This window comes from Callospermophilus lateralis, chromosome 4, assembly GCF_048772815.1.
Source record: "Callospermophilus lateralis isolate mCalLat2 chromosome 4, mCalLat2.hap1, whole genome shotgun sequence".
Classification (NCBI taxonomy): domain Eukaryota; kingdom Metazoa; phylum Chordata; class Mammalia; order Rodentia; family Sciuridae; genus Callospermophilus; species Callospermophilus lateralis.
Window position 1 is genome coordinate 65,837,436 of NC_135308.1, and position 13,011 is coordinate 65,850,446.

Below are 13,011 nucleotides of genomic sequence, written 5' to 3' on the forward strand. Positions count from 1 at the left end.
CCTGATTATTTGTGAAATAATCCTTCTTGACACTTGTAGTATCATTTTAGAAGTAAATCCCACTCTTGTGGCTTTCCTGTGCAATACCTGTCTGCACTTCCATCTCCTGTGTTGCATCTTTTCTCTCAGCTACCTTCTTGATTTTTTTTAGGGATTTGTGTGTGTGTATGTGTATGTATATATATGTATGTATGTATGTATATATATATCTCCACATCTATGTGTATGCTTTTTCTTTGTTCTGGCTGTAAATTTTAGTCTTAAGGTTTTGCACGTTATTCTGAAAGTTTTAGGATTAAAGGATTTCCACAGAACACACATAGACAACCCTGATCTGTTTCTAACTTTCAATGATTTTTATAGTATGTATTTCCATTTTTCTTAATGTCTTTTTTTCTTTTTAATGTGAATGCACACAGATTGAAAATCTTCAAGAGCAACTTAGAGATAAGGAAAAGCAGATGAGCAGCTTGAAAGAACGAGTCAAATCCTTGCAGGCTGACACCACCAACACCGACACTGCCCTTACGACTTTGGAGGAGGCCCTTGCAGAGAAAGTGAGTCTTGCAGATAAAGTGAAGGATCTGGACACTTCACAGTCATGTTTCTCTTGATTTCTCATTAATTGAAAACTGGATATAGAATACAGAAAAGATCCTTTTTAGCAAAAGAAAAAAGAACTCTACTGTACTGTTGCCAGTATACTTAGTGTAAAGGGGAAAGCAAATCCATTTAGTTCTTGTCAATTTAAGCACCTGCTCCCAGGCAAGATGGATTCCATGCTAGAGGGCACTGGCTGATTTTTCTAAAGAATGAGCCTTATGATCCCCATTTGCTGCTTTCTGAAGAAAAAGAAAATTTCTTTTTATTAATATAGTCAACTAGAATGTGAGAATGTCAGACATTACCAGACATTAACTATATCAGGAGGCAATACATAGTCTTCCTCCTTTACTATTCACTTTTGGTGCCTAATATTTTCATAGATTTTATTCATTAATATAATGTTCTTATTAATTTTCTAGTCTGGACCTTCCTACTTTATACTGCTTTATGAGTAAACCTTATTTTTCATAAATGGTTGACTAAAGAACTAGCCTATTCTGGCCAGTGTTAATGTATTTTTTGGGCAGTGGGTGGTATTGAGGATTGAACCTTAGGGGTGCCTTACCACTGAGATACATTCCCAGTCCATTTTCACTTTTTGAGACAGAGTCTCACTAAGTTGCATAGGGTCTCATTAAGGCTGGCTTTGAACTTGGAATCCTCCCAGCTCAGTCTCCTAAGTTGCTGGGATTTTAAGTTGCTTCTGGCTGGCCAATGTTAATGTCTTAGAAGGTGGTTTGGATAATCTCTATGCAACATTTTAATTGGATTATTTTAAAGAGGCAGGGTCACTGTTGCTTAAGTCTGCTGGACTCAGAAGGCTTCAGGATAACATGCTAGGATCAAGCCTTCCTCCCTTAATATACTTAGAAATATCACTTGGAAATGTACTTAACATTGCTCAACTTTGTAACTTCCTGAACATCTGTTGACAGACATAATTTTAAATAATTTTTCTTTTCTTTACTCTCCTGTATACTTTAGGCTTAACATTTCATAGTCTCTTCCCTTCCCTTTTCTTGATGTGTGAATTGTGATTTCCATTGACTTGTAGTCAATGTGTGAATTATAAATAAGAAATATTAGTTATTGTCCTATGGGTGAGTATGGAAATTTTTAGTTATTTGGGAATTGAATTTAAATGGGAATATTTCAAGAGACTATATTAGTGATATCTGAATATTTGAGATTATAGGAAAAGAAAACTTGGAAGTCAAAAAAAGCAAAGCCGGAGCTTTGTTATGACAATATAGGAAGGGAGGGATAAATTTTTAAAAAGTGAATTTTTTAAAAATTTACCAGTCTTTTGAACAGAGGATAGAAGTGTCACTTTATCAGCTAAAAGCAGAATTATAGTCATATTAAGCACAGAAAGGAATTTCCTCATGTGTTGATGTGTTTTGTCTTCAGGAGCGAACAATTGAACGCTTAAAGGAACAGCGGGACAGAGATGAGCGAGAGAAGCAAGAGGAAATTGATAACTACAAAAAAGATCTTAAAGACTTGAAAGAAAAAGTCAGCCTGTTGCAAGGCGACCTCTCAGAGAAAGAGGTTAGTTAAAATCACTAAAATGGAATTATTTGGTTTGCTTAGTTATTGCATTGTTGTATGTATGTGTTGTTGTTTATGTTTTATATATGAAAAGTATTTGATGGAAGATTTTAATACTCTTACAGCAGGATTTTTGTGAATGACTCAAAGGATATTTCAGGAGTTTTGCAAAGACATAATAAAATTGGTTTATTTATTGCCTAAGTTTTGCTATCTCTTTCATCATGTTTTGTGTTGGTTTCTTACTTGTTAATGGTATTTTTATATATTCTAAAATAACTAAAACCCGCTACATGTGATAAAACAATAATGCAAGAGCCTTAGGGTCTCTCTGAATTTTCTTTCCAATACCTTTAGGAAAATTTGTGGAAGTGAGTTCCTAATAGAATATTTCCTTTAGAAGGAAAAAAATGTTTTATCTTTAAGTTTATGAAGCTATTAAAGTTTACTCCTTATATTCACAAAGCTTGATCTACTTTTGTTTTGTGGGAAAGAGTATGTATAGTTAGAACTCAAAGTCACTGTTCTTAGAAATCCATCTTATTTTAATTAATCCATCTTATTTTTTTTTAAAAGAGAGAGTGAGAGGGGGGGGAGAGAGAGAGAGAGAGAGAGAGAGAGAGAGAGAATTTTTTTTTAATATTTATTTTTTAGTTCTCGGCGGACACAACATCTTTGTTTGTATGTGGTGCTGAGGATCGAACCGGGGCCGCACGAACGCCAGGCGAGCGCGCTACCGCTTGAGCCACATCCCCAGCCCCAATCCATCTTATTTTAATTTCAAGTATTAATTATTATTAGCTAAAGCTGATATTGTTTTATAGTTCATGAATGTTCTTGAAATGGAAAGAAACTGCAAGCTACCATGATAGTAAATATCAAGTTTTCAATCTGCATATTTATTCTAGGTTTTCTTACTTCTTTTAGGCTTCACTCTTGGATCTGAAAGAGCATGCTTCTTCCCTGGCTTCCTCAGGCCTGAAAAAGGACTCAAGACTCAAGACACTGGAGATTGCTCTGGAGCAGAAGAAGGAAGAATGTTTGAAAATGGAATCGCAGCTGAAAAAGGTTAACAAAAAATTTCCCATTTTCTTACTTTGTTTTAATTAAAAGCATAGTAGGTAAGTCTAGGGTGTTTATATGGAATAATTTACAAGTGGAATAATAAACCCTAAGAGTTTGAAATGGTAATTTGAGTCTTGTTTGATTTTTTTTTTTTTAGTGTTCTTAGCCTACTTTATTTTATTCATTGGAACCCCAATCACTTAGAAAATTTATAGTTTAGAGGAAGATTAAAATATATACCTCCCTTATTGATGACATTTGAGACTGTGATGTAAAAATCTCAATTCTGTGATATTTTCCTCCATTAGAATTAAGCTTCCTGATAATGTAACAGTGCTACTTAAACACAATGAAAATGTTAGGAATGGTGTAGATATTTATCCTTTATTTTTTTGCTTTATACTTCTGTAATATTTAAGTAGCAATTCATAGTTTTCAGAGCCCTTTCAATTTTTAAATCTCTTACCTATCTAACTTTATGAGAATTGAAACTTAGACTTCTGAGTAATTACATTAACTGAATTAAATTCATTAGCTGATGAATGAAGGGTGAAGCTTAGTCTTGAGACTTCTACTTTTGCTCTTTTTCCATAGATTAACATGTTATCTTCATTAAGGAAATCATGTTCTGAGGCTAAGGAAAGGAAGAAAATCCAATAGCTTAAAGTTACTTTCGAATTGTGTGGGGAAAGTCCTTTATTTGAGATTAAGGATTCCAGTTATAACCAATTTAGATTTGACAGTTGTATTTTTTTTACAAGTCCATAGAATATTTAATAAACTGTACATGTACATAAATGTGCAAGTATCTAAGGCTGTAATAAACAAAAATCATAAAACCATTTATGGCTTACATTATCCATTTTTCTATATAATGGCAATAGTTGTATTTTGACATTAGAAGGTTGGAGGTAATTTTCCATTTGAAGTTGTTAAATGTATTTAGGGTTGTAAAACAGAAGGCACTTCCAGGAGTAATGTTATTAACATTCTAAACTTGCTTATTTGTGACAATATTACATTTTCTTTCTGTTTGATATATTTGAAACCCATAGTTCATCATTTATGGTCTCTTTTATGTTAGGCTTTTTATCTATATTTATGAGAAAATATATAATTGGGTAGAGGAGATTGGTGGCTTTCTCTTTCTCTGATTTATTACTTCTGTCCATGTCTGTTTTTCTTCTCAAATATTCCTATGTTTTATTTTAAGCAATTATTTTTTTTCATTTAAAAAAATTGTGCTGTATATGTATAATAATAACTGAAATGCATTCTGCTGTCATTTTTTTTTTCAAGAAAGAGTGGGAGAGAATGAGAAAGAGGGAGAGAGAGAGAATTTTTAATATTTATTTGTTAGTATTTGGCGGACACAACATCTTTGTCTGTATGTGGTGCTGAGGATTGAACCCGGGCCACACGCATGCCAGGCGAGCGCACTACCACTTGAGCCACATCCCCAGCCCCTGTCATTTATTTTTTAAAAAATCAATTAAAAAATTAAAAAAAAGAAATTGGGTACTATATCACATATTATTTCCAAATTCTAGAATATTAATTTTATCAGTGTTCAGCATTGACAGGCATGGGACATGGGATGGAACATTGTCCTATTTTACAGAATGTCTTAGGATAGTCATTTATTTACATGTGACTTATTTGCATATTTGACTGATATTTTATATGGAAGGTAGAAGACAAATGATATTAGATAATGATCATTCATCACAGTCCTTGTTTTCTGCAGCAGGAAGCCTGGAATGTGTTGTAGATCCCATTGTCAGCAGGATTCCAGTTTCAGATTCTCATAAAAGAAAGGTTTTTTATTTGTTTTGTAAGTAGAAGAGAATAATGTGTTGTGATTGTCTGAATTACTCATACTCATAATGTCCAGTAATGTCTTGGAAAGAACTCCCTTTTTTGCTGAGGAAACTGAAATCATCATCAGAGTTGTGGTGTGATCTCTGTTTTCTGGTTTCCTGTATACTAGCAGCAGCTTTTTTGACCTTCATCCTTATAATAAGTTTTATTTTATCTATAAAAGTATGCTTTTTCTTAAAATGCCTTGAATAACTTATTTTCCTGGAAAAATCTAACTAATAAAATTATGCAAATTATTTTCTAGAAATAATTCTGAAATAATTATGTTTAGTCATTTGATTTCTTCTTTTCCTATAAAAAGTTATTAAAAGAAACCTTATTTAGTTATTTCAATAAAAAATTAATTACTGATATTTCCCTATTACATTATTTACACAGTACAGTACTCTAATCCTAGAAAGCAGTTGTTAATTATACTTTTCCAAGCTTTGGTCTTTGTGATCTCTGGTTCCCCTCCTGCCCCTCCCTCCTGCCCCCTGCTATCTTTGTGATATTATAGCCAAACCCCTCCCTCCCCAACCCATGCTAGGGGTTCAACCCAAAACTTCAAGTGCTCACACCTCTACCCCATTCTCTAGTTTTAACTGAGTATTTATGTGATTCTATTTTTTCTCCTTTCTTAGCATATAAATTATACTTATTAAAAATTTCTTAAAATTGTTGTCCTGGTGTTTGCAACATAATTTTAGCTAGTGTAAAGAACTCTGTCATTGCTATCCTACTTCATGTGCAGTACAGGTATCTTAAATAGAATATTCGTAATTTCTTCTTCTTTTCCCTTATTATATTGTTACCATTCATTTCATTTATCTGTAGGCTCTAATCACTCAAGACATTTTTACTATTACTTTAAATAGTTATCTTTTATATCATTTAAGAAACATAAAAGATGCAATTTTCGTTTCATTTACTTGTTGTCCAGTTTTTTCCCTTCTTTGTGTATACTGTGTCTTGAGTTTCTGACCTCTTTCATTTTCCTTTCTCTGAAGAACAACTTTTAATTTCTTGCAGCACATGGCTTCTGACAATGAATTCCTCAATTTTTGTTTTTCTCCTTTTCTTTGAAAGAGTAATTACAGTGTATCTAGATTTCTAGAATGGTGTCTCTCCCTTCCAACACTTTTAAATACTTTACTCTTTTCTTCCTGATGTGGTTTCTTTGTGGTATAACATATGGTCTATTTTGGAGAAGGATCCATGTGCTGCTGGGGGAAAAAAAAAAGTGTATTCATTCGTTGATGGAATATTCCATATATATCTGTTAAGTATAAATTACTGATTATTTTATTGGGTTCTATAGTTTCTTTGTTTAGTTTTTGTTTGGAAGATCTATCTAGTGGTGAGAGAGGTGTGTTAAAGTCACCCAGTGTTGTGTTGTGGTCTATTTGATTTTTGAAGTTAAGAATACTTTGTTTGATATACATAGACATCCCATTGTTTGGGGCACAGATATTTATGATTGTTGTGTCTTGTTGATGTATGATTCCTTTGAGTAGTATGAAATGTCCTTCTTTATCCTTTTCACTAACTTTGAAGTCCTCTTTATCTGATATATGAGGATAGAAACGCCTGCTTATTTGCATGGTCCATGTGAGTGATAACATTTTTTCCCATCCTTTCACCTTTCACAGGCTGATGGATGTCTTTTCCTGTGAGATGTATCTCTTTAAGGCAGCATTTGTTGAGTCTTTTTATAAAATCCAGTCTGCCAGTCTGTGTCTTTTAATTGATGAGTTTAGGCCATTCGCATTCAGGGTTATTATTTGAATATGTTTTGTATTCCTGGTCATTTTGGTTTATTTTGGGTTTTTAATTTGACATTGTTTATCCTTTGATTGGCCTTCCATTAGTATAGTTCCTCCCTTTGCAGATTTTCATTGTTTTTTCATTTTTTCTTCATGGAATATTTTGCCAAGAATGTTCTGTAGTGCAGCTTTCTTGTAAATTCTTTTAACTTTTATCATGGAAGGTTTTTATTTTGTCATCAGCCCTGAAGCTTAATTTTGTTGGATATAAGATTCTTGGTTGGCATCCATTTTCTTTCAGAGCTTGGCATGTTTTTCTAGGATTTCCTGGCCTTGAGGGTTTGGGTTGAAAAATCTGCTGAGATCCAAATTTGTCTCACCTATATGTAATCTGATTCTTCTGTCTTGCGGCTTTAAAATTCTACCCTTATTCTTATGCTAGTCATTTTCATTATAATGTGCTTTGGTGTAGATCTGTTGTAATTTTGTACATTTGGTGTCCTCTTGTATTTGATTTTCCAATTCATTCTTCACATTTGGGAAATTTTCTGATATTATTTCATTGAAGAGATGTACAAAGATTTGGTCTTTTGATATTTTCCCATAATTCTTGGTTGTTCTGTTCATGATTTCTTACTATCTTCATTGTGTGGTCAACTTGATTTTCAAGATTGAACATTTTGTCTTCATTGTCTGAGGTTCTGTCTTTCAAATGATCTAATCTGTTGGTGATGCTTTCTATCAAGTTTTTTATTTGGTTTATGATTTCTGGTTTTTTTTCCCCTTCAAAATCTCTATCTATTTCTTTCTTTTTTTATTTTTTTTTTTTTTAGTTGTAGATGGACACAATACCTTTATTTTGTTTATTTTTATGTGGTCCTGGGGATCGAATCCAGTGCCTCATGTATGCTAGGCAAGTGCTCTACAACTGAGCGACAACTCTGACCCCCTTTATCTCTTTCTTGAAGTAATCTTTTGCTGTCTTTCTCTCTTATCTCTTTGTTGGTGTGATCAATAGTTGCCTGTACTTATCTCTTTGTTGGAGTGATCAATTTTTGCCTGTATTTCTCTCTCAGGTCATTCTTTAATTTGCAGATCATTTTAATTATGTACATTCTGAACTCCTTCTCTGTCATTTCATCTTTCATCTACATCAATGGATTCTATTATTATAGTATCTTGGTTTGTTTGTGGCATTTTCCTCCCTTGGTTTTTCATGTTGTCTATGTGTCTTTTTATCTTGCAGTGTGAGTCTGAGGTATTGTAGTTTCTACCCTATAATCTTATAGTGTCCCTGCAGGTTATGAATACCTCACCTTTTAGGGGGAGATCAATGTTTAATGCAACTAATATGCAGCCATAAATCAATTAGATTCTATTTAGACATTTACAGTTTTGCTGCTGTAAACAGAAGTGTACAGTTATTTTCTACTATATAGCCAGTAGGTTTGCATGAGGGTTTATAGTTTCTAGTGGTGGACAGAGAGAGAAGTGGGTGGGTAGGATGTGATGTTTATGAGATAGGATGTGAGAATATAGAGGTATTATAGATTATAGGACAAGTCGGGAATCAAAAGAACTTGACTGTTAGCAGGAGAAAAAAAAAAAAAAAAGAACAAGAGGCAACCCCATGCAAGGCTACCTGTTGTGCTAACAGGATGGTGACTGTTAGCACACCTAGTAGGGACACCTCTGGTGCAACCTGGCCCACAAAGACCTTGGTGACCGTCTGCCATGTCCTGGTTGTTGTCCCTAGATGGAAGTGGCCACATCCCTAGTTGGTGGTGGCAGTAGCGTCAAGCCTGTAGATACCTTGCTGTTGGACTTCCAGGCCTCAGTTGGTACCCCAAGATGAAATCTGCACCAACTAAAGGTGGCAGAGGTTGCAGTGGAGGTAACCCAAGATGGCAGTAGAAGTGTCCCAAGATGGAGTCATCCCCTTTCAGAGATGGGGCTGGAAGGATGGGCTGTGGGATGGGGTTGGGCGGCCTGTTCGGTTATTGACACACTGTGGCATATGGTGCTGCTGGCTGCCTCCTGGCCCTGTTTATTGTCCTGTCATGGAGATTACCATGTGGGAAGGGCTATGGAGGTGGCTGCAGTGTTTCAAGATAGAGGTGGTTTGAGTGCAGCCCCACGTTGGTGGGATAGGGAACCTCAGCAGCTACAGGGTGTTCCCTTCTGGATTCCTGGAGAGGAGGGGCATGCAGGGGTTCCAGGCCAGGCTTTGGGTGCTGATGTGGTTTCTAATGACGAATCTGATGAATTTTTTTTTATCAGATTTGTTTGTCTCTCTGAGGACTTTCAGACTTTTCTCTTTGTTTTCGTCTTCTGCAGTTTGAATATGAGATGCCTTAGTACTGATTTTTGTTTTGATTTGGTGTTTATCCTGCTTGATAATGGGAGCTTCCCGGTTTGATAAGTATCAATAGTTTTAAAATATTCTCAGCTATTATTATTTAGATTATTTCTTCTGTTCTTTTCTCTTTTTTTCCTTTGGGTATTATAAGTATGTATATTTCATCTCTTGAATTTACTTCCCAGGGGCTGGAGTTTTAGCTCAGCGGTAAAGCACTTGCCTCGTACCTGTGAGGTACTGGGTTCGATTCTCAGCACTACTTAAAAAATAAATAAAACAAATACAGATATTTTGTCCATCTTTTAAAAAATATCTTTATTTTAAAAAGAAAGAAAGTAATTACTTCCCAGACAGTTCTGGGATGTTCTATGTTGTTTCTTTCTCTCTGAATTTCATATTGGAATGCTTCTGTTGACCTATCTTTAAGCTCACTAATAGTCCCCCCCACCCCGCCCAACTTACTAATCAACCTATCAGAAACTTTCTTTATTTCTCTTACATGTTTTTGATTTCTGGTATTTCCTTTGGATTCTAAGAGTTTCCATCTCTCTGCTTAATTATTCATCTATTCTTGGATGTTTTCTGATTTTCCCATTAGAGCCCTTATTGTATTAATTATACTTATTTCAAATTCTCTGATAATTCCAATATTTCTGTCAAATATGAGAGTCTGGTTTTGTGTCTATTCAGACTATGATTTTTTTCTTGTCCTTTAGCATGGCTTGTAATTTTTTGTTGAAAGCTGAAGATTTTTTTGGCTAGTAGAAATAGTCTGGTAGTATAATACTTGTCTGTTATCCTGGCTAGAAATTGGGCTATATTTAGTTTGCTGTTGATGCCAGAAGCTTCAGATTCCTCTAATGTCCTTGTCTCTCCTGTTGGCTGTGGGCTTTGCTTTTCAAAGTGAGTCTGCATCTTTCATTTCTTTTCAAATGTAATCTACTTTTACCATGGAGCCTTTTGGGGTGGTAGTAAGGGATAGGAGAGGGTAAGATTCACAATCCTATGTCTCAGTATTATATGGGCCTATCTTCCTGGCTGTGATCTTCACAAGCCTTTCTCAGTTTTGGTTTTCTACCTTTAGGTTTGAATGGAAGGCTAGAGGGGGTTGGAGTAGGTGAGATGTCATCCTTCCAGGTGGGATAAAGCTCTGGTAAAATTTTACCCCAGCCTTTAGATGAATGCTTTGAGGGTATTTCACAATTGTTATTCTTTTCTCTTCTTCTGCCAGAACCATAGGGATTTTTCTCAGCTCTTCACTTAAAAAAATCTGGTGGGGTTCCTGTGGTTGTAAAGTATATGAAAGTATGGTAAAGTCCCCTTAAAACTTTTCCCCCCTTACGAGTTTCTTACTGTCATACTCAGCCCCCAACAATTCCTCATGATGACCCTAAAATTGCTTGTATGAGTTGCTTCTGTTCCAGATGAGTAGATCTCATTTCTGACTCTCCCAATATATGTGTTTCTCCATATTTTGGGTGGCAGTTTTCCCTGTGATCTCAATTTTCTAACAGGTCCAAGGAAAGTCATTAATTTTCAGTTTGTTCAGCCTTTTATTCTTTTCCTTGTAAAGGTGGCAGTGATGACATCCAGTGTCTTTGCATGTTGGAGCTGACCTTACTATAGTTTTCCATGCAGAACAGACCTATTTATTCTTTATGAAGATGCTTACATGATTTTTGACATTTAAAATAAAATCTAAAACAACAAAACAAAAATGTAGCTTATTGGCTATATCTGGAAATCACATTTTTAAGTTAATACATAAATATTTATGAAAATAGTAAGTGAACTATCTGTAGGAATTTGAGAATAGATGTCTGTGAATCAACAATATGCCAGTTTTATACAGCTTTTTTTTTCTGCAAAATTTCAAATGAACTCAAGTATCTTCCCACATTATTAGCAAAGGGTTTTTAAGCTCTTATTAATTTATATTGGAAATTGGCAAGAAAAAAAAGCTTTCACTTTTTTAAAAAAAGGGTCTTTCTGAGAATAAATGAACGCATGTTTTCTAAATTTAATATTGAGATTTAAAGCAGTAAAATGTGGGACTCAAAACAATTGTTAAATATTGTTTCTGATTTTACCTCCTTCTAAAAATTTCTAATTCCATGGCATTACTATATTTAAAAATAGGGTAAGTAGTGTCATTAAGTTTTTAAATTTGGTATAATTTAAAATTATTTTAGCAGGTTATAAGACCTAAAATTCTGTTATATCTTCCATAGTAGCAGGGATTTTTTGCTTTATAGCTTATTTGTAGATAATAGTACAAAATTGTAGATGTATACTGTTTGGCATATTTTCTTCTTTCTGAAAACCATAACTGGTATAAGATTAGTGTTCCAATTTCTATTTATTCAAAAGACTTCTTACAATTGAAATTTTTGAAGTAGGAAATGTCTGTCCTTGGTAATTTAACCTGTACCTGAATTTTGGTATTCTTTTTCATCAGCATGAGCTGATAACTTCAGCATTATTAAGGAAAGGATTGAAATTCAGCTTTTCTCTCTCTCTCTCTTTTTTTGTGGTGCTGGGGATTGAACCCAGGGCTTTTTGCATGCTAGGCACGTATTCTACCAACTGAGCTATATCCCCAACTCTGAAATTTAGCTTTTGAGTTATGAGAACTTCTTAAAATGCCAAATTCTTTTAAATACCCGTTTCTAGGCTCTTGAGTTTTTAACTAAAGCTTTTTTTCAAAACCCACATTTTTTAACCTTTTATTCTTTTTTTGCTTATTCTATTCTTAAACCATTTCCTTCTGTTTTTCTTCATTTTCCTTCAACTCTTCTGACTCCCTTTAGAATCTAGAAATGGTATTGGGGCACTAATCCAAGCCATTAAGTGACCTGGCAAACCCATATACAGATGTGGTTCATATATTTTTGCACAATTTTCCAAGTGGAAAATTGAGTGTACTTGACCTTCTATCTTTACCTTACTCATATAGAAACTTAAGAATTTTAAAAAAACAAAAACCAAAACAAAACAAAAAACCCCACAAAACTCTTTCTGATATATATTAGGGTGAGTTCAAACTCTTGGACATAAGATATGTTTATATCTTGAATTAAAAGTTTTTAAAGAGGAAAATTCTCCCCTAAACTTTGGGAGAGGTTTCCATTCTGCTGCTTTCTCCCTGTGTGTGTGTGTGTGTTTTGTTGTTGTTGTTGTTGTTGTACTCAGTGGGTTAATTCATTCAGGGCTGCTTCTCTTTCCCTTTGCTTTTAAGTAAAATCATTTGTGGCTTTTAAGCACACCACTTTGGGGGGTAGAATTTTGCTAACACATTAAAATCCATATCTGCCAGTAGAATCTCCTTTAAAGGCCATGTTTAGAAACTGAATTCTCACAACTGAAGGAAGCTGACACAAAAGAAATTGGTAAAGGACATAATTTTAAAAGAATAGCTGTTTACTTCCTTAAAGAATTTAAATCAATTTATATAAATGTCTTTTATTGAAGCTACTTTGCACCAGAGCTTTCCTCAGTATATGTATTTATCTTTTTACTATGTATTTTTAAATAATTTTAAGGAACCATATGTTTTGTTGTTTATTGAATAAGATCCCCTTCTTAACCTTTACTTCCTCATTAATTAATTTATACTTTGAAAATAAGGATTTGGTTATCTGCTTGATTCTATAATTGTGTATATTTTAGTACGACATATGAAATACAAAAGAATGAAATCCTTGCCTCCAGTGTATGTGTATTGAGGTTTTAATAATGTGATCCAGTGTATATGTATTGAGGTTTTTAATAATGTGAAAGGTAGTAGTTTCCAGTAGATCAGCA

General features: G+C 34.2%; 1 protein-coding gene across 8 annotated transcripts in view; it reads left to right on the forward strand.

The window, feature by feature from the left end:
* Erc1 (ELKS/RAB6-interacting/CAST family member 1) overlaps positions 1-13,011 on the forward strand; it is a 532,578-nt gene that overhangs the window by 206,372 nt on the left and 313,195 nt on the right. For all 8 annotated transcript variants that reach the window (XM_076854010.1, XM_076854009.1, XM_076854013.1 and 5 more), the window contains 3 exons: positions 420-557; positions 2,017-2,157; positions 3,085-3,225. In XM_076854010.1, coding sequence (XP_076710125.1) covers positions 420-557; positions 2,017-2,157; positions 3,085-3,225 — 420 coding nt within the window. The remainder of the gene's footprint in view (positions 1-419; positions 558-2,016; positions 2,158-3,084; positions 3,226-13,011) is intronic.